Source organism: Pholcus phalangioides, unplaced genomic scaffold, assembly GCF_987345545.1.
Source record: "Pholcus phalangioides strain wild (caught in Gottingen) unplaced genomic scaffold, Ppha-v1.0 ptg000024l_1, whole genome shotgun sequence".
In the NCBI taxonomy this organism is placed as follows: domain Eukaryota; kingdom Metazoa; phylum Arthropoda; class Arachnida; order Araneae; family Pholcidae; genus Pholcus; species Pholcus phalangioides.
In genome coordinates, this window is record NW_028301616.1 from 21366317 (window position 1) to 21389667 (window position 23351).

At 38.4% G+C, this 23351-nt stretch overlaps 1 protein-coding gene across 1 annotated transcript in view; it reads left to right on the forward strand.

The window, feature by feature from the left end:
* The first annotated feature begins 2346 nt into the window (after positions 1-2346).
* Glut4EF (Glucose transporter 4 enhancer factor) overlaps positions 2347-23351 on the forward strand; it is a 146914-nt gene continuing 125909 nt past the window's right edge. The window contains exon 1 of the mRNA XM_089251359.1: positions 2347-3145. Within this exon, the coding sequence (XP_089107485.1) occupies positions 2628-3145 (518 nt within the window). The 5' untranslated portion in view covers positions 2347-2627. The remainder of the gene's footprint in view (positions 3146-23351) is intronic.

The window sequence follows — 23351 nt, forward strand, 5'->3', positions numbered from 1 at the left end:
TGTTTTTCTTACAATGATATAACAATAATGTTTATCAAACAAAAAGAGATATCAACAATTATTCCAAATAATGAAATAGCAACAATTTTTTCAAACAATGGCGGAACAACAATGTATTTTAAAAAAATAACCTCGAATAGTTTTTTTTAAACAACTCTTGCAACTAGCAGTTTTCAAACCGAACATGCAAAAGTATTTTCAAACAATAAACTAGCAACAACGCTATTATAAGCTTTTCCTCGAATCATTGTTTTAAACAATAGTTGCTTTATAAATATGTTTTTAAAATTTTTAAAAAATAGTCTTTCACAAATTTTTTTCGAAGCAATGCCTCAAACCAGTGTTTTTAAACGGTATCCACGAATAAATTTTTTTTTTCTGAACAATAACTGAGTATAGAGAGAAACGATGTCACTCTCCGCTGTCAGTCACTCTGCTCCGATGTCATCCTCCGCAAGCGGAGAACGAGATGTAGTTCGGAAAAAAATCCCAAGCTCCGCTTGGTTATCCAGGCTTTCATACTTCGTAATAACTGAGCAGCTATTTTTCCAAACAATACACACTTGAACTATTATTATTATGATTATTATTAGGTATTTTTAAATTTGGACTTAACAACAATCGTATTCTTTGAAAAAATTTTACGGAAAAGAATATTTTTATCTTCGTAAAAATCAGTCTATATAAAAATAATCAGGATGCTTGTGGCATGGGACTCGGAAATAGTTTGCTTCATTCTGTGTGGAAAAGAGAATCATAATCTTCTTTATGGGCAGTATATAATATATTATTAATTATAATTAGCAATATGTTATACATCACGGAAAAAACTAATAACAATTTTTTTCGTGATGTATACTCTTATTTTTGGTTGCTGTAGTTTAGTTGTATTTAGCATCCGTATTTTTTATGGGCATCTTTTTTTTTTTTCAGTCATCTATCTCATTGAGCAATTTGCCTGTTGTGGCCTTTGTATATGTACTTATATTAATTACTTCATATTAAAAAAAATGTTTCTGAATATATTTGTGATAGAGCCCTTAACCCATTTTTTACCGATTTTATACAATTTGTGACCAAATCCCACGGCTCTTTCACATATGGTGACTGGCTACTTAAATAAGTGCTGTTTTGGTGGGTTGGTAAGACATGAAGTTCGAGATGGGAAGAGTTCAGGGCTACTTAAATAAGATATTTTCGAAATTTCAAAAAATCGGACGTCGATTCAGCACGTTTTTCTTGATAATTAATTTAAATTTCCAATTAATTAACTTTCTAATTAATGTAAATTAATTATCTTAGTTTGATCCAAATAATTAATAATTATAATTTTGGGAACCTCATGTACCATGTGACAAAAAGATTTTTGGGAAAAATTATTTTTTTGTATTTTTAAAAAAAAAATTTCCGTTCATGGTTCGGGGAAATTTTTTTTTTTTCAGATACAAACAGTCGGAATAAAATTTCTGAAAGTTTTATTTTTAAAAAATTATAAAAAATAAAATTACATTGTAAACCAATTTCAAAAAATACTATGACACTCATTAGACATTTTAATTCCCCAAAATGTTCATTTCATATAAAAATTTGAGTGAAAAGAATATGAAAAAAATTTTTAAACGAAGCATTGCGCAAATGACAGTCAAAAATGGGTTAGAAGAATTAAGAAAATTAAGAAGAATATGAATTTTGAACCAATCACAACAATAAAACTGAAAACTTCGTCCTAAATGAATAATTATCGATTAATTTATACTTTATAGTAATTATATATTTTTTTTTCAGTTCGAAACTTCACTCTTTTTAATTCATTCATTTTCATTCACTTAAATGAATCATCAATAGTTCTCACACATTCATTGTTCGACGTTCGAATAAACGAGAATTACGCCATGGCGCATTTCAAACCAGCTGATTCTTGAAAGGCGAAACATCAACAACCGGATATTTTTCCCTACAATTTTTTCCCTCTAGAAACGAATTATCCCTAACACAGCAATGGCAACGAAAGAATCGTTTCAGGGTGTCAACATGGAGGGATAAGATGACACAGTTTCTTCGCAGAACGATCCGGAGAGAATCCAACTTCACAAAAGGATTCATAGATATCTTTTCTTCGAGTTTCTTTACAAAGAAATTTAAAAAATTACAATTAAAATATGAATTTTGATTAATAAAACCTTGCGAGAAATTTTCTTCTTTTCTGTCCTCCATTGCCTTGTTTTGACAAGCCGGCACCGGCTGGCCAATGAGATTGCAGCTCGGAGGAATCTGCGCCAATCAGCTTCGAGGTCGATCACATGGGTTTGTTGACGTGATTCCCCCGGCCGGTGCCTGGGTTCCGGCAGAACCAGTCGCCAGAGCTGAAAATCACAACACACGGAGAATTTGAACGGGTGATGACGTTTCCACAAATTCCTTGAAAAAACGCGTATTATACGTCTTTTTTGTTTTGGTTTTTGATTTTGATTTTTTTTTTTGTTTGTTCCTCGCGTCAAATAAACGGATACATTTATGCGTGTGCGCAGCATCGATTCTCAAAAACTCCTCCAAACAACGTTCGATCCGACAACTGATGACAACTATAATAATTATGAGGTAATAATAATATCGACACTTCTCGAAAAATGTCGACGGGAAAAAGACTAGCGAAACGCTCCATACTCGGGACCCGAGTGTGCGCCCAAAGAGAAGACGGTTTGTTTATGTGCGGTGTGATACAGGCCACGAAAACCGAATCGGACGATCAAACCAACATGTACTGCGTGTACTTCGACGACAAGAGGAACGGCGAGTACGGCGCCGACGAGATAATCGGACCGGGTTTCAAGACCGTCCTGGACGTCGTCCTGTCGACCGGACAGATCGTGTACGTCACACACAACGGCAGGGAGGTCAAAGGGACGGTCCTGAGCCACCGGCCGGACACGGACGAGGTCGAACTCAGCCTCATAGGCATGGGCAATCTCAAAAAGAGGCTCGACGAAGTAAGGTTAATAGAGAGCCGGAAATCCGCAAGGCTACAGGATACGGACACGGATTACTCCAGGCTCGCCGAGGGTGACTATTCCAGTACCTACTCCAGGTTACCGGAATTTAGGAGGAGGGCATCTTCGCTCAGCATCGACGTACCTTACGGACAGAGGTGAGTGCGTCCATCATTTTACACTCTAATCTAATCACGTATCTCTCTCATGCACGCAATTTTATTCGTTGTCTCTCAGGTGTTTCGTGGAACCTTAGGGATTCCTAAAGGTGAGAATTACCAGAGAACTTTTTCAGATTAGGTCAGGGGGTTCTTAACCTTTTTCAACCACGACCCAAAATTAACAAGATCAGCTTCGCGACCCATAGAACTGTTTGTTTTTCGAAATTTGTGAAAACAGACACCCAATAAGTGCATCTATGACAGGGCAGTAAGTGTATTTGTACGCGACTCTCTCTCTCATCTAGAAAGCTCCGTTGATCAAGTTTGGGTCGCGACTTTATAGCATTTGAACGACCCATCTCAGTAACCCCTGTGACCCATTTTGGTCAGGACCCAGGAAATAAGATTCCCCTGCTCTATTTTATCACGTATTTCTCTCTAATACCGGGGTGCCGCTCCAAGAGGGGCGCCAAATTCGAGTTTGAAGAGCGAAGAAAAGCTTTGTCGACCAAAAAAAAAACGTGGTCAGGTGTCGACAAAAATGGATCCGGCACGGGTACAGATTTTCTTCTCGACCGCCGGCCATGCTCATATATATACATCTTTATCCCTACCTGTTTCTCAACAGGTGTTACGTGGAACCTCGGGGTTCCTACAGTGCCATCACAAGAGCACCATGGACCCTCAGACAAAGTGATTTTCATGAGGCCCTATCTAGAAAATTCTTGAAAATTTCAAGGAGATCTCATTTTCGTGAGGGGAGGGGAGAGGGGAGGGGCCCACCCCCCCGGCCCGTACCCGGATTGGTCCATGCGTTAAGACTGCACTAGGTTCTCTTATCTTTGAAAGGAACAAGTGGTTCCTTTTCATAAATATTATTTTTATGGAAAAAGGTGCTGCCGCTAGAGAGAGAATATTAAGTAAAGCTCCCTTCACATATCCGTGGGCATTTAAGCTGATTAGACCTGGAATAATATGGCACCATTGGAATTTAGATTTTTTTTCCCATGTTTTTAATTGTGGTGTCTAATATTTTATGTCTACCTTTTAAATACACAGTAGTGGTTGTTGTACCGGTTCGGTTCGTAGCTGTGACAGTTAATAAGTAGAAAAAGAAGCGGTTGGCTGCCAGATGCTGTTTTGGCATCTTGCCCTAATCTCCTTATACAGAGAGAGAGGAAGGAAGTTCCATAGAAAAATTTCGCCGGCTATTTTTTCTACGTTGTTTGTGTGTCGTTACTTCGCGACGAAGCTTTGAAGGTCGGTTCGGTTACGAACACCAAGGGCTCCCCCCCCCCCCATATCCTGCTTTGGGGCGCCCTAGGCCGAGGCCCCTCGAAGTAGGATTTTCCACGGGCCCTGCTTCAATCAATTCATAGTGTACAGATAATAATAAAATTCATCCTGAACAATGTGACTAGAGTGAAGGTCCTTAACCAGGTGCCCTAAAATATTTCGCGGGGGGGGGGGGGAGCAATCCGTGAACTTTGATGAAAAAACCGCTAATTAATTGTTTTGCATTGTTATATGCAGTGAAACCTCTCAATAAGGGACACCCATGGGGACCAGAACTTTTGTCTCTTAAATAGAATTGTCTCTTATTCAGAGAAAAATAGGTTCTTATTCCAATGGATACGAATACGGGCTCCTGTGCTGGGGCACCCTAAACCGTGATCAATACCAATGCCCCTCGAGAGACAAGATTTTTCACTGGCCATTACTACATTCAATTGATAGTGTCCAGTTGAAGAATAAAATTCATCTCAAACAATGTGACTAAAGTGGAGTTTCTTAATTGGGGATATGTTCCTGAAAGATTTCGGGGGATTTTCGTGAGCTTGGATGAGATAAAAACTGAATTATTGTTTCACAACGCTATATGCAATGAAACCTCTTAAAACGTCCATGGGACTAGACATTTTTTTGCCCCTTAAATACAGTTGTGGAAAGTGAGTTCTTATTCAAAGGGACATGGACCAGGACATCCATCCCTTTCATAGAGGTATTAGTTATTCCAGTGCTGTCTTAACCCACGGTTCCACCCAGGTACAGCCTAGGGTCCTCAATGGTCCTCGTGCTTGGGAAAGGCCTCATAATTATAAGATCTGGTGCTATGATTTTGATAGTAAATAATAAGTAAATGAATAATTCAAAACATTACTGATTGTATAATTTCATAAGTAGGTACGCTTATGGATTTCTGTTGGTTGGGGGGGGGGGGGTACTTGCAACATTTCGGGAACCTTAAAAGTTATTTGAAAACATAATAAGAGGAAAAAAGTAACAGAAATGTAGTTATAAACAAAACAGATTGTGATTATTGATTATAATCTTAAGAAAAAAAAACATAATAATAGAAAGAAAAATTATTTTGTATTTATAAACAAAACAGATTGTGATTATTGATTATAATCTTTAGAGAAAATAAAATAATAATACCGTATATAAAAGAAATTTCTTTCACAAACAAAATAGATTGATTATAATCTTAACGAAAAAAACAATAATAGAAAAAATTTCTTTTGTGGTTATGTATAAGAAACAGATTGATTATTGATTATATAAATCACTTTAAAAGCAATTGTATACCCCAGAACTTAGATTTGAAAACGCTCCCGTATTATGATAAAATCAAAATTCTGGAATATACAATAATTTTTGATCTAAAATTGATTTATATAAACTGTTATCAATGTGTTTTGATCATAAACATAAAAGAAAATTCATATCCATTTGCTAGAAGCATTTATATGACCCACTTCTTTTTATATGACAATGTAAATAAGAGGGATAACATTTTTGTTTTACGTCGAATGACCTATTTGCGGAGAACATTTTCATATATGCGAGTAATTTATATATTATTATTATTGCTATTTTATTTTTAAATAATATTTTATTGCTATTTTGTTTTAGAGAGTTTTTCATTGTTATTGTTTCTTCCGGTATCGATCGTTCAGCCGAATCGCTTTTCATTTTATTCAGCGGTGATGATTATTATTGTTTTTTTCTGTGTGAGAAGAATTAATAGCGGCTGTATTAATTGATGTTAATTGTAATTAATAGGCCAATTAAAACCTTGACGCAAGAAAGGAAACATACAAAAAAAAAAGAAAAAGTATGGCGGACCGAGAAGAAACAATAAATAAAAAAAAAAAAGTCGCACTGTGACTTTTTTTTTTCTTCTTTCTCTTCAAAGTAACCCGGATATTTGGCGACATAATCAGCTGTTTGTTGCTCTTGGCGTGTTTACGACTTGGCGACGGACACTGTTGCTATGCCGGCTTTCGCGATGATGATGATCGGTTTGCGCATGCCCTGCACGGGGGCCCTTCGAACAGCTGACTGCTGCCTACCGCTACTGTTTTTTGGGTCGAGTCCACGGCTAGCCCCAGGGCCAAGGGGTGGAAGGTTCTGTTTTCCTCGGAGGGGTTTGTTTTGGATGAGGTTCTTGTTTTTTTTTTTCGCAGTATCGAACGCTATAAAACCTTCTAGAGATGTATATTTATTTATATAACATTAAAAAAAACGGGGTTTTGACCCTTGATCAAACATAATAATAGAAAAAAAAACTTGGTTATTATTATCATGGTAAGATCAAATATTTCGCCAATAAAAATGGACGCGATTTTGTAAACAGTTTTCGTGTCAGTTTAGACGTGTTGTGGGTCAAGGCGTGCGCATTTGTTCACGAATACACGTACGGATTCGACCGAGATCGTACAAATACAAACACAAAGGCCACCACGGACAAATTTCCCAAGGAGGTGGCTGAAAAAAAAGATGGCCATAAAAATATGGATGTTATATATATAACTAAAATACAGCAACCCAATATAAAAGCATCGAAAATAATTAATAATATATATTACACTGCCCATAAAAAAGAAAAAAAAAGAAAGAAAATATACAATAAATAAATGAAGATGCAGTGCACGCCGGTCAATATGATCACATCGGGTCTTGAAGTTTCTGATAACAGTAACGGAATTGATAACTATATCCGAAAGAAACCCAGAAGTAAATGCAATAACCATACGTACGTCTCGTTTGTTCGAACGGAACCACTTCTTTGTGTACGTCGTGGTGAGCTGGCGATATTCATCCGCGTGTCTACTTATGCTTTGAAATGGTTCTTTCATAAGTGAAAATATAGTCGCGGCCCCGCGCTAAATCGGGTATCAACGATTACAGCACACAATATCCGATTACGCGGGGAACCATTCAATTGTCATTTTACAACGTTAGTATAGTTTGTGTATTGAAAACTGATGAAGGATCAATATTGATAAAGATTCTCGAATAAATCAGACAAAAAAAATTATATTTAGTAATAATGATCACAATACCCCTAAGATTTGTACTTTTCATTATGAAAGTTGCGACCTCTATTGGCCCGAGAAAAAACAAACAACAAAATAATTAAATGTGCGTACTTAAGACAACTTGAATGTTTGGAAGCCGGTATTTTTTTTTTAATGTTAACTTGGCAACACATATTTGTGACATCACATTCCAAATGTTTCTTCTTATCGGATGCGATTAAGCAGGGACGACTGTATTTACTAAAGTATTCTGAGGAGTCCGCGGATGAATCATGAATTTAACAAAGGAGCCACTGTTGACAAAAGTGAGAGAACCACTGACATAACTGGTTGCAAAATGTTCAATCGTGAAGTTTTTTTTGTCCACGTTCCCTAAAATGGGGATTAGGATATTATTGTAAACTCTGAGTATGCAAATTTTTTTGTCAGCAAAGGAGCCTTTTGACGTTTTACATAGTCTTGCAGATTGATAACGATAACTTATAGAGACAAAAATAAGTCAGGTTCAACCTTAGCTTAAAAATATGAAAAAGAAAATGAAACTTTCCAACCAAAAAGATAACTATAACATAAACCAAGTCATGATAATTATAAACGAATTTTTCCCATGTTATGATATTGGTTCGTTCGTACTTCACGAAAATGATAGCAATACCCGAATAATACCATCATCCTTGATTCCAATAAGCGGCGTCGACTGCATTATCACATTTTAACATCGAATATTTCGTCAATAAAAATGGACGCGATTTTGTAAACAGTTTTCGTGCCAGTTTAGACGTGTTATGGGTCAAGGCGTGCGTCTCTTTGCTCCTGTATACACGTACACATTCGACCGAGATTGTACGTGCGGTTATAAATGTTAGACATAAAAATCGCTGCGGCATTGAAATTTATCTGATAATTTTAATTTTTTTTTGTCTTGACCGGTTCCATTTCCTTCGTGGGGAGAGTTGAGACGTGTGAGGAACGTCCGCCCTAATGATAAGTTTCGATGATCCCAGTTTCGGTGTAGGTACGTACGTACTCGGTATGTACTAACCTACAGTGCGTGACGAAGGAATGAGGTCAAGATTTCTTTGTGGTACCTCTGATGTCTTTTCTTGACTAATATCCCCCAGTGGGCCTTAAAAAAAGTAACATACCTGGGCCCCTTTTGTATGAGTCAATTACGATCCCCAGATTGTCTTAATAAGGGCCGATTAAGGAATACCTTAGGCTAGGCCTATTAATAAAATAATTTATGTGTCCACGATGATATAGTTTGGGTTGTAGACTATGACTGGCATATTCAATTTGCTGATCAGGAGCACCGTGGCGCAATCTGAATCATCCAAGAGTGCTTGATATAATTTCACTTTCGTGAGTGTATGATCGACGTTCCAATCAAATCAACCCATTTAATTTTCGTCTGATATATTTTTTTTAAAAGTCACATCGCAATGGTCTTGGTTTAAGGGAGTTATGAAGTGGGTGCTCTTCTTCTGGTACTTTGCAGAGACGGTGCTCTTCTTCTGATGCTTTGCATAGATGTTGATCTTCTTCTGATGCTTTGCATAGATGGTGCTCTTCTTCTGATACTTTGCATGGACGAAGCTGCTCTTTTTTTGATATTTTGTATGGACGGTGCTCTTCTTCTGATGCTTTGCATAGATGGTGCTCTTCTTCTGATACTTTGCATGGACGAAGCTGCTCTTTTTTTGATATTTTGTATGGACAGTGCTCTTCTTCTGATATCCTGCATGGACGGTGCTCTTCTTCTGATGCTTTGTATAGATGGTGTTCTTCCTCTGATATCCTGCATGGACGGTGCTCTTCTTCTCATGCTTTGTATAGATGGTGTTCTTCCTCTGATACTTTGCATAAACTTTGCTGATGAATGACATCTATATATATATACATACATATATATATGGCAACGTGTCTGTGTCAAAAGCATCGTTTCTTGGAGACATCGAGACATGACTTTGCAGCTGAGGCAGGGAGTCACAAATACTGGGAGTTTAGACTTGAATACGTTTAGATTCGGAGTTGATACTTGGACACATATAGATTCGGGGTTCAGACTTGATGACACTAAGGTATAGAGTTTAAATTAAAGAACAGTGAGAATTTGGAGCTAAGACGTCACTAATACTACTACTAACTACTACCAAAACGTACATGCACCTCGTACACATTCCTCCGCGGAATTTCTAATGAATCGGTACATGCCGAAATGTGTGTGTTCTGAGAGTATGTGTAGCTCCAAACGTATTTATGTTGTCAGACTTGTGCTTGTCAAGTCACTGATACTAGGAGTTGCGACTTGGTGACATTGAAATGTATAGATTAAAATTGAAGAAATTGTCATGAATTTGGAGTTGTAACAGGGAGCTACAAACATTGGAAGTTGAAACTTGTTCATATTGAGATTTTGGGTTGAGACATTATATATATAAGACATGGATTTAGAGTTGAGACTTAAAGACAGTGAAACGTGGATTTAGAGTTGAGATTTGAAAACATTGAGACGGATTTAGATTGGAAACTGAGAAGACATTAAGATATGGAGTTTAGACTTGGTGGCATTGATATGTCGAGATGAATATTAGCGTTGATATTAGATATTAGAGTTGAGATTTGGTGTTTTAATTTTTTTTCCCTGTGAAATGAAGAAATTTAAATTTATCAACTTGTGAAGTAACTGGATTTACATCTAAACTTGGAAACGAGTTACTCAATCCTATCATAACTTTTACAGTATATATGTGTGGATCCCACTTCAAAAGCCCGGTAGTGAATCCGTATACGGCTATGACGTAATTAAACATGAAAATATGTTGTGATAGCCGCTCTTCTAGAGCATAAAATTCATTTGAAATTTCGTAGTACATTCAAGAAATTATCATTTATATGATGCTGTGCTCCAAAAATTTTTTAAATATTGTTTTATCTGTGCAAAAGCCTAAATTTTCGATAACTTTTTCGTTGGAATCATCATGTTTTATCAAACCTTCGTAAGTTCATTGCAATCGTTGATCGATTATGGACGTATCTTTTTCTCCTTTTCGCTCGCAACTGATAATCTCTATTCGATTATTCATCTAATTATGTGCTTTTATATGTGGCGCAATTGGGGCGAACCACCATCATTGTCCTATCTCAGTTTGTTTCCACGTGACGTAAATGCGGATAGAAATTGAAACTGAAACCTATTTTTTTTCTCGTGTGTCGAAACATTATTGCCTTTGAATTTGCAATAACGATAAACCAAACTATTTTTTGTGGTTATCTGGAAAGATAATGAAAAAACCCATAATTCATAATTTTTAATTACATTTTTTCGTTAACCAATTTCTCTTCTCAGTCTTAGGTGAGAGATCAATCGTATAAATTAAAACATATAGTTATCATATTTAATTATATTCTAAAGTAAAATATATCATTTATATACAGGGCGATTGTAATTAAAGTTCCCAAACTCTGAGTAGTTTTCCCCTCAAAAACTGCTTATCCGAATACAGCCACATTTTTAGGACATCTTAATGAGACATAAATAACAAAAGTTCAATTTTCCATCACCAGGTGGAAAAGGGGCGCTATTTGATTGAATTATCCTTTTCTCCCCTGGACCATATAGCGTATATACCAAGTTTCAATGGAATATGTCCTCCAGAACGGGCGGGCGCTATATAGATCGGAGTAGTGTCAGTATACTGACGAGTGCTACGTTGGTCTGAGCAGTGTCCGTATACTGAAACTACTCAGACTTATGTAGCGCCTGTTATGGCAGGTGTATTCCATTGAAACTTGGTATATATGCTATATGGACCACATGGGGAAATGTAAAATGTAATAAAAGAGCTTCACTTTTTCACCTGGTGGTCGAATATTGAATTATTTTTTTATTTTATATATTTCTCTCCCTTCAAGATATCCAAAAAAATTGGCTGTATTCGGATAAGCCGTTTCTGAGAAAAAACTACACAGAGTACGGGAACTCTAATTATAATCACCTTGTATCTGAAGATACGATATTCTTCTACCGCTCAAGACTCTATAGAGGCGACCATTCTTACAATTTTGAGCTCTAGGCAAACATGAATTTTTGGGCCCTACTTAGCGTTCTTGAGGAATTTCTACGGTGTATTGTTGTGTGGAAATTATGTATAAATATGTAAAGTCTCTGTTCTTCGTGAAGTGGGAATTAACTGGCTGACCAATGTGTAAAGTAGTCGGCGCTGCTTCGTTTTTGACTTGAACCGTAACAAAAATTATTTCCAAAATACAGTTTCAGAAATATTTTAATATTCGTCGGAGTATTAAATGTCACAAATACCATTCAAAAATTCAACAAGATGAGAAATCAAGTATGTTGAATAATTTTTAGGTGCGTGGTCCTCTTTGCTCCTGCGAAAAAAAGATCAAATGAGATGATTTAATACGTAGGGTGTTTCCGAAACTCATGGGATGGATTGTTGGGGGTGGAGTGCATTAATCATTTTTGTGCCGCAAGTGACGCTTTCACTCTATAGTGTCCTATTTGCCAATCGGGTGCAAAATCTTAGCCGCAAATCGTCACCCAAGGTTTCGAGGGTGAATGTTGTACCAGAGGGGACAAAGTCTAAAGCCAAATTGCCTCATGTTGGTGAAAAAAAATGCGTTTTAAATAAGACAACAAGTCTCAAAGAACTAAGGTCTTAAACAACACACGGCTACCAGAGATTGCAAACATCTTGCAAAATATTTCCTAAAGTGGACATTATCATCCCTGTTGGGAACGATGGAATGGATTAGGTTAGATCTATATATAAGTACAATACAGGGTCTTACAGGTTAGGTTCGAGGTGACGTGTGTTAAAAATTTTTTTGGAAGGGGCGAGGATGATACAAATAAGTTTATGGAACAGTGTTCCTCATTCTGAGGCAAATTACAGCACGACCGGATCATTCCATTTTCAGAACCTTTGTCAGCCAACGTGTATAACACTATGTCGCAAGTTTTACCTTCAATTTCCCGATTGATTCATTTGAGAGTTCTCCACGGGGGCGACATCACCCACTTTGGGAAACATTTTGCAATATTTTATTTGCAACGTGGCAGCCATAAGGTTTGAGACTTTCATGACTTTGGCAAGAAAGACCTCGAGTAGATCAGATTCGATAAGTCCCGATCTGGTTGAGCCAGGATTTATCCCAAGCGAGCTAGATCGGACGGGCTGCAATTTCAGGTAGGTTCAGAATTTTGCAGCAACCCCCCTTCCAATTAATTCATAACGTAAAAAAGAAATGACAATATTTTCATCCCGGGCTTTAATCAGTCTCTCTCCATATGGGGGGGGGGGGGAACGCGAATCCAGATCTGAGTCAGAAATTATTATCAAGGTTGTTTCCGTTTGCGGGGAATCCCAGAGAACATTCCTGAATATGTGTTTACACGTAAATTATTATCATATTATTTTTAAATCTCGTGTTTATGGAGGAGTAATGTGAAGAGAGCTATTTTTTCATTTTACAAGGTTAGTCGCGTTACACACAGATTGACGTATCCCGTTACTTCATTGCCATTAAGCCAAGATGGCTTTTCTCCTCTCGCGTTTTTCGTGCGTGTGTCTCTCTGTGGCGAAAAAATTGTAAACAAACGGCCGGCTGATGCGCGCGTCATCAGCATCATCCCTGTCCATGATGGAAGAAAGGCTTGGCTTCGCATCTCCATTCTGGAGGCGTGTGTGCTTGTGTTTTCACCATGTACATGAGAAAAGATGGTCCTTCACTGAAAATACTGCGAGGAGATCTTGCCTCGTGCGTGGGGTGGAGACGATGGTGTAAAGGCAGGATTTCTACGCATGCGCCTTGACCTGGAGCTCTTGAAAAGAGTAAAGACGCAGTCACAAAAACTCGCTCATTCTACCCCCCTCCCTCATCCCGATTTTTTTGATGCCTTCCAGGATGACTTTGGTCCTTCGTTGTTATTGTTATTATTATTCATCTTTGTAACGATAATAATTATTTTTTTTATGGCTGTGTGTTGCTGGGTTTCACGAGTGTGTTACATTTTTTTCTTCCCCGTTCTGGTTATCCCTTCACACTAGCTCTCTCATTAGGACCTTGTTATTTATCTCTTAGTTGTGAGAAGGAGAAAACAGATGATTATGTATACAGTCAAACTATGTTATAACGACGTTGGATATTCTGTGAAATTTTGTCGTTATAACCGAGGTTGACGTTTTCAAGACCTTTTTTGGACAAAACGTATAATCAGAGGCAATCAAATTCTTCGCATGGAGCTTTTATTCCTTTATGATTGCGGTGACCATATTTGATCGAGAAAAATACGGGAAATTGGGTTAATTAATACGGGACATCCGCCGATTCTCGCCAAACATGATTCCGAAAGTCAACGAAATTACCAGATATTGATAGACGGCTTTTTTTAGCCCAATACATCAAGGATATAGTACAAAGGACTCCCAATGTATAGTATATGTACTTTTCCTGGATACTGATCCAAAGTGGGAGAAAGAGCGAACTCTAAAAGAAAGCCATCTGATTTCCGCCGGGAATCGAACCAGGTCCTCTTACAAACCGGACAAGCGCGTTACCATATACACCACTAGAGACACGACCCTGCCTACCTTATTTGCTGAAGTTGAAGAGGGGGTTGTCACTAATTTCTCTATTTCAGCGCCTCAATGCGTGGAATAAAAAAGGCAAGGTCGTGTCTCCAATAATGCATATGATAACGCAGTGGGTTCGATTCCCGGCAGAGATCAAATGACTTTACTGTGACCAGTCCTAATCTTAAGAACTTCTGGAGAAAAACGTCATTCAAACAGAAACAAAAGTTCCTAAAAATTTGTCGTTATAATCCGAGATGATTGCTTTACATCGACGTTATAAACAAGGTTCATTGACATTGTTCTCTATGGAAATCAGCTCGTGCCGCCAATTATTGGCAATGTAGCCAAAGTGTCGATATAACCGAGTTTGACTGTATTTTTGTGTACCTTTTCCCCTCAAATAAAGAAACCCAGATTAGTCCATCCTTAGGGAACTCTTCGATATCTTGCAGAAGATGCGAGGCGGGGGGAATCTGGTCATGTCGGATTCACCCAGATTTGCACTGGTGTTACGCGTTACCAAACTGGAAGCAAATGGGAATGATGAGGGAGAAAAATAAATTGCACAGGGGTAATTGGTGGTGAATTAATCTAGAAGAGAGGCAAGCGGGCTTTTTTGGGGTTTTTTTTTCGTGGCTCGATGCGGAAAAAAAAAATGCCGCCAGCCGTTAACGTATTTGCATGCAATGCCCTCAACAAAAAACAGGCTGAAAGGGATCTATCTTTAGATTGGCGGGATCGGCCTCTCACAAGAGTTCTTAACCTTTAGCTCAACGGACTCCTTGTGTACCAATGGGGACCACGGACTTCATGCATCGATAAATGCAGGCCACGGACCCCTTGTATCGATAAAATGAAGGAAACGTATTTCTTTTCGGAATAGTTCCATTTTTTATACGAATGCGATTTACATACTGAAGATGAAACGGGAGAAATGCGCACGCGAATCGTATCTTATCGGTAGTTATTAGCGGTGAATCAATTTCGACTAAATAATGATCGGACAAGAGATAACGCCCGTTGTGCAACGGAGTCGAATAAAAACAAGTAGGTCACGCCACCACTGGTGACGTTCGAGGAATATCCGCAACGCAGGTCTGTCTAGTCAGTCTATTAGTGAGTGGAAAATGCGACCCCTGTTTACAGCGCGATGGATTTATTCCACCCACATTCCTCAGTAGAGGTGGATTTATGAGATTTGGCCGCCCTCCTATCTTGTTAAAATTTTTTTTGATCACTCGTTTGTCAAATTTGCCACCCTGAGCTAAGCATCAGTTCGGTAATCACCCCCTCGCCCCCCCCCCCCCCGCAAAGCCCGCTTAGCCCGCTCCTGTAAATACGCCTCTGTCTCTAAGTTATCCTTTTGGTCACTCCCATGCCTACACACTGTCCAGTTATTTTTCCGCCGCTCACTGACCTGGTCCCTTGCTTTCTCTAGATCACTCTTTTGGTCACTCACTGACCTGAACCCTCGCTCTCTAGGTCATTCTTTTTTCATTCATTAGGTCATATTTTTTTAGCCACCTGGTTGGGCAATTTGGCTTTTGCGGCCGTTGTATCTGTATTTTGGTCACTCACATACTTTTTAACACTCTAGGTCATTCTTTTGATCACTGACATGCTTTCAAACTCTCTAGGTCACTCTTTTGATCACTCACATGCTTTAATAGTACTTTAAATTTTGCTCACTCACATGCATTCAAACACTCTTTTGACCACTCACATGCTTTCAAACTCTCTAGATCACTCTGTTGGTCACTGACTGAGCTAGTCCCTCCCTTTCTAGGGCTTCATATGCTTACAAACTGTTTCGCTCATTGACCTAGGCCCCTGTTCTCTAGCTCACTCTTTCGATCACTCATGCGCTTAAAAATTCTCTAGGTCAGTAGTTCTCAACCTTTGGAAACCCGTGGCCCTTATGATTTCCCTTTTTTTGTGAGTGGAAGGCCTGGCCATACACACGAATAAGGGGGGGGGGGATGTGGGGACAAGGCCGCAACTAGATGCTTGGTAACCCGGGGCAGGTGCGCATTTTGAACCCTCCTTGTAATTTTGAAGGTGAGGTTTGAAAATGAAATTTGCGCCCCCTTTGGTTCAGCACCCAGGGCACGAGACTCGCTTGCTCCCCCTTAGTTGCGGCCCTGTGTGTAGAAATGAAACAGAGGATCATCCACGACCCGGTTCGACTGATCTTGAGCCCGGCGGTTAAGGAACTCCTTTGGTCACTCACTCACCTAGTCCCTCGTTCCCCATGCAGAGGTGGATTTACAGTTAATTGACGCTTGTGGGTTGCACAAATTTTGCCATACTCCTCTCATTCTAATCTAACTTTCTTGACCACGCACACTTCGAATTTTCTGCCCATCTGAACTTGCAGCCCTGAGCTATTCACCCGCTAAGCACTCCCCCCCCCCCACCCCGTAAAATACGCCTCTATATACGGCTCGATGGATTCTCCACCCGCACATCTCAGAACCCGTTAATTTAGCTTTGAGTGAGCGATTCCCACGAACAATCATCTCGCGGAGGAGAATTTCGCTTCCGTTATAGTGAAATTCACTTCTCAGAGATTCGTTTCCAGGTAATAGTGATGATCAACTCCTATAGACGAGGGTTGTCACACAAAGCGGGGAAAAGTCGTGCGTTCTCGTGCATCAGCAGCCAGCACCATCTAGCGGACTTGTTGTTGTTAAATAAAGATTTGCTCTCTAAAAGTAATAATAAATCCTCGAAGCTGACGTCAGAGATTCCAAGACCCACGGGAAGGATGTTCGAGGGCGAGAAGCGATTCCCTGCCTCCCTCAAGAAAAGAAATAAGAAAGAAAATCTCGCTTTTTTTCTATTGTCTTTCTTCTGGGAAAAAAAGGAACCACCGGCACAAACACAGTTGTTACAAGTTTGGCGGTTTTCTGCATCGCGATCGATTTCCCAAGAAGTCGCCAAAAAGGGGTAAATAAATAAAAATACAGTAATAATAAAAGGATGACCACAGAGAGAGAGACCCGAAAGCACCGGAACGGCGAAAGAGGCAGAAGCGTCATCGTCATTACCACGATAAATACTCACTGGAAATGTTATTGTTGGATTTTTCCCGTAAACTCTTGTTTTGCCCATGGAGTTCCCGGGTCTGGCCTTATTTAGACATGGGGGACAGAGCCGTAATGTACAGGGTGTCCCATAAATTCTTAAATGGTTTGAAAATTCCTGATTTTTTTAAATTTCAATTTTCAATTTATTAATTTAATTTCTTACAAAAATCCAGAATTGGAAGGAAAAAAAACAGCAAAGGGGTCAAGAGACACATTGTGTTGACAAATTGCGAATTTTAAACTAACGGAACGAACAAAAATACGTATTAATGAACAAAATAACAAACACGTGAAAAAAAAAACACGACAATTTCTTTTGCGAGGAACGTAAAAGAAATCATTAAAACGGTGGTTAGTAAAGTCGAATCCAGTTATAACGAACTCCAAGTGACCGGAGAAATCACTTCGTTATAAAGGAATTCCAGGTTTTTGCATTGTTCCTATGTAAGCTTATCTGGGGGATTAGAAAAGTTTTTGTTTAAACGAGATTTTTTTTCGCTATAACGGTATTCGTTAAAACGGGATTCGAATGTGTGAAGAATAAAAATCAAATGTCTGTATATAATACTTTCACACATTTCATAGTAATTTTTTTTTTTCAGTTACACGAAATACACATTTCGATGCATTTGAATGCGGTTTGTGTATATACGTAAAGTATCTCTTCATCATCAGGGGTTTTTTATAAGAGAAAAACGAGTTAAATTTTTTTGTCGGTAGAGGGCCTTTCACGGAAATAAATCACCTGGACATGAACCTTTCTTCAATCTTTTCTGTGTCCGAAACTTTTGTAAAATTCAGAAGTGAATCGTACACCCTGGATTTTATAGGACTGTGATTCGCATATATTTATAGTGATTTGCTTTCGTGCAGTGCCCTCTATCGACAAACGTGTAAACTTATTTTTTTCCCTCTCTCGAAGAAAAATCTACTATCAAACTACATTTGAATGCATATCAATTCCTTTAATTTTAATGAATTTTTTTAAATATTTACGAATTTGTGGGACATCCTGTATATACTCTTTGAATGACTAAAAATTTTCCATCATAGCTGTACAGACTTCACGGCAGTATGGTAATCATCGTGGCCATTTCTTCCCCGTGAGTGTGAAGAGCGTCGGAAGGGTTTTTAGACCAGTGAGTGCTCGGGTTGAGCTTTTCTGGGTTTATTCTGGAGATGCTCGGCCCTTCCCTTGTGCTTTAAAATGCATTAAAAGGCCGTTGTAACGAGGATGCCGCTATAACGAGTGATTTGCAACTGATTGTCAAATAGCTAATGTTAAAGATACAAAAATTATGTGGTTATAACGAATTGAAGGTCAGGAAGCATTTGCTATAACGTCAAAAGACTTCTCAAAAATGCTAGTTTTTTTCCTTCCCTCTCTGCAAGAAGTGAACACGCGCGATTATTTTTATCATAGAAGAAACTCTTCGAAAAACTATTCTGAGGTACTTCTGTACTATCTGTAACAAGAGAGAATGGACACAGAAAAATCATATTGTTTTAATCTCGTTCTTCCTGTTTTTGGTCTTCTTCACCACACACAGGGGTTATGTGATGATTTTATTCGACTTTAGTCTTCTTCCAGTCAAAGGACTGTGAAAAAAATCGGGCTAAAACTTTTTTTCCAATCAGCGGGAAAATGTTGACTAGTCCATACAGCCCTGGAACTGAGCAGTGATATAATAATTGGGACTTTTAATTGTTCTGTTGGTCGACTAAACCGCTTTGTTAATACGAAATTCTATGCTTAACTGATGTGAGACAAAAAATTCAATTTCATGTGACTAGGGTTCTGTTCATTCGTTAATATTGGAACGAAATGATCTAAGAGACATTTTAATGCGGTTAAAGTTGCAATTTTTATACAATTTTATAACCCTACAGAGCAAGTTATGGAAATTCGATCGCGACGATCGAATTTTCGTCTGCTATAACGACAACTGATAGACATTTCACAATCACGAGGAAAATTGTCGTTATAACGGACTTTTACTGTGCTATATAGCTGCCCGAACACACACAGACACTCCCGGCTTCTAAGACACGGCCCACTCAGGTCAAAAAAAAAAAGTTAGGCCTCAGATAAAGCTTCCGTTATCTTTTTATGGAATGACATTAAAGTAAAAAAAAAAGTCAAACAAACCGAAACTATTACGGAATTGAATAATTTTCAACGAAATAGGAATAATAATAATAATAATAAAACAAATACACAAACAAGGTAGAGAATCAGTATTTCACAGTCCACGTAGCAGCTGAAATGGAATTTGTCACAGTTCATTTCATTGACTGACCCTCTTGATCTAGTAAAGGCCGCCCCCACAACCAATAGAATTTCCACTTGATATTTATTCGAATTTTTCGAATTCCATTCGAATTAGTTGAGATTTCATTTTTTTTTTTTTTGTAAATGGTTTATGGATTTCCGGGGAAAGTGGATTCCGTTTTGTCGCGGGCGTCTCTCTCATTCATTTTGCAGCGACAGAATTTATTTGTCTGAACTATTTAGAAAATACCGGTTTCAGTGAATATGGGCCATGTTACGGGGAGTATTATCTAAAATCTCGATGAATATAATAATCATCCATTTTGTTTTATTTAAATAATCGTCATAGATTTAAAGGAAAATTTACCGTTGTAAGGTATATTAGTCTCTCTTTAATGGCGGATCAACCATGTGCTCTTAAAAAAAAGAGTAGGGTCCTTAATTGAGGGGGGATTAATGTGTATATATATTGGAAAACTTCGTATCACAAACTATTGGTCCTATAGGAAGGTGACCCTGTAGAGAGGTGACGCACCAAAACTCTCTTCCTGTTAATAACAATACTTCTTGGAACAATGCGTTTCTCGGTGATAATGAATTTTCAACAATGTGCCACATCGATTTTTTCTCAGTAATTCCCTATTTATTTTTCCAACAATGTCTTATTGTCTTTCCCAACAAAGACATTGCTCCCCCCCCCCCTACAATATTGCTTTGATTTTTCCTTGCAATCCCAAAATTACCGTTTTTACGGAATTACCGTGTCACAAATCTTTCCGTACAATGCCACATATATATTGTTCTCAACTATGTCACATTGACTTTCTCCTAATAATGTCACTTAGATCGTTCTTATCACATTGAGTTTTTGTTAACAATGTCACATTAATTTTTTTATAAACAACGTTTTATAGATTTTCCTAATGATGACAAATTGGTCCCCAACCCCAGCAATGCTACTTCAATTTTTCCTTGCAATCTGAAATTAGTTTTTTCCAAGTATGTCACATAGATTTTTCTCAACATTGTTTCATAGATTGTTCTCAACAATACCACATAAATTGCTCTCAACAATATCACATTTATTATTCCCAACAATGCGTGTGTGTACGTTTGGTCCTGTTCATTATTGACATTTTTCATACGACAGAACAAAATGTATGCAATTTCGAGCTATAGTGCTTTGTCAAGTATGTTAAGTTGATCTGAAATATACGGGTCAATACAGACAGACAGACAGACAGACATAGAGAGAGAGAGAGAGAGAGAGAGAGAGAGAGAGAGAGAGAGGAGGGGGGGGGTAGTTATAAAATAATTTTTCCGACGTACAAACCTCTAGCAGTCCCAAAAATCGGTGACACTGCACTATTTTCCCCACCTAGTAAATTTTGTCCTTGATCACTGATCTCACAGCCTTATGAATTTGTTCTACAATAAGACCATCCCCCAAAATGTCTCGCGGAACACTGTTCGGGAAACTGCGTGATCTAATTTTTTCTAGTAAAGACGAGAATCCTAGAAAAAAAAAAGTGGAAAAAAAGAGAAGGAAGAGGAATCAACAGTTTTTTTCTTCCTGTAGGAAAAAGAGCTCACAGATGTGCGTGGCTGCCAAGCACGATTGAATAAAAAAGCGATTGAGTGAGACAGAGAGAGTGAGTGAGTTGTGCTTTGTAGAATTTCTCTTGAAGATCAGCTGCTTTTTCGCCTTATTTTTTCCTGCTTTCTCTTCCGTTTTGTCTTGCGATTGTACAGACATAAGAGAGAATAAAAAATTGGGACCAACAACAACAGGCCTATCATCTGTATCTTTTGTCGTCGTCGTCGGTTTAAAAGGCAATTTCTAGACATGTCTGGACTGGAAATCAGCGCGATTGCCGGGAAAAGAAACGCATCCGAGTTGTTTGCTTAACGTCCGACGTCTTTTATTTTTATCATTTTCCACGAAATTTCTCACGTGAGATCATCATATTCCTATTTTCTAATGATTTTCTATCTGGTCCCCCCCCCTTCTCTCTCTTGTCATTACTCGGAATCAGTATTTCTGCATATCGTATCATGGGAAGCGCTAGAGTGGACTATGGGGGAGTATAGCAGTGGTTCTCAACCTGGGGGGGGGGCCATATGGCCCCTTTACAGTCTTGGAATATTCTGAAGCAGGCCAGTGAAAGTCAGGTGAAAAAGCAGCCGCGGATCCTGGTCAGGAGGGGTGATTTATTTCGTAGGGTCGTTGAATCGTCCTGTATTATACGGGACAGACCAATTTTTTCCATTTAAATTCGGCTTTGGGGAAGGATGATCGCTTCCTCTGGATCCACTTCTGGCCCAGAGGGTCTGGAACTAGATTACATAGTTTTCCAAACTTTTTTGTTCCATCGACCCCTTCTTCAGAAATTTTTCTCCCTCATCGCCCCCCCCCCAACTCAAACAAGCCCATAGAATCCAATGGTATAAACGTAGCTTCCATCGCTCTGGACTATTCCATCGCCCCCCAGGGAGAGAAGGAAAGAAAAAACGGTCTGATGAGGTGGGAAAGGCTGGATAAGACAGGGGGGCGGCGAGAAGAAAATACGGTCCAAAAGGGGGGGGGGCTGTGAGCTAAAAAAGTTTAAGAAACATTAGTTTAGTTAACTATTAATTTTTTTTTGAAGATGTGGGGGGGGGGGGCTAAATTGAAAAGCAATTCTGGGTAAAGGGACAAATAAGTTTGAAATACTCCGCTGTAAAGAACAATATGCAATGATTGAAAATAATTACGAAATGACCACCTGAAAACCCGTAACTAGTGATACCGCGGTTCCAATTGGTAATTATGACCCATAAAAAAAAAGCCCCTTCATAATAATATATCAATGTATAATATATATATCAATCCTTCAATATAATATATCATTTCTCTGCCGAATTAGGAGCAGTAGTGCGTTTTGTTATAAGGGATGAAACGGCCAATTCTAGAACTTCATTTATTAGAGTTTTAATACCTATCACCATTGTCCAAGGTGGTTTAAAAGTTATGGAATATTTAAAAAAAAACAATATTTCAGTAAGTGATGAATATTTGGCAACGAAACAAGCTTAAACATGCGGGATGTAAAATTTAATTTTTTTTTCTTCTTTTTTGGAATCAAAAAATAGTTACAAGGATGTCCACCATCAGGCAGTACCCTCATAAAGAAAGAAAATTCTACTTAATAAGTGTGAGGGCAATTTTCAGCCTTTGAATAAATATGCATACAATTTTAATGCTGCATTCTGACAGTTTTGCTTTCCTTTCATTCGTTTAAAAAAGCAGGGCCGTAACTGGGATTTTTGCCGCCCGGAGCAAACATGATTCAGCCGCTAGGGCAAACATTATTTTGCCACCCCCCACAACTTTAAAATTCAATAAATTTATAACGGTATTCATTGTTCCTACCTAAAATTGTCAACCCCCCCCCCCCCAACCTAGTTACGGCCTTGAAGAAAGGCATGGGGATAGTTCGATTTCGGTATCCAGTGGCGTAACCAGCTCAAGAAAATATCTTTGAGTATCATAATTACCGAAACTAAAGAACAATTTTATTTGATACATTCCGTCTAAAGCAGGGGTTCTTAACCTTTTCGGTTTCATGGACCCCCAATTAGATGAAGGCCAGTGACTCGGCTTGCTAATAAGATGAAGGCCACAGACCCTTTTACAGAATATTACTCAGCGCATAATAACATAAAAACAATAAGTTTATTGTTTTCTCATCCAAGCGCAAGGATCCTAAATTTTGCATAAATTTTATAAAACTAATAATTAAACATGTTTACCAAGTCACATGGCATAGCTGAATGTTGTCTGACATCAGTTGAGGGATGACATGGTTAAAATAGGAGGATGTTATTGAAGAAGACATGATCAAAAGGGGAGAGACTAAGGGTGAAAACGGGTTG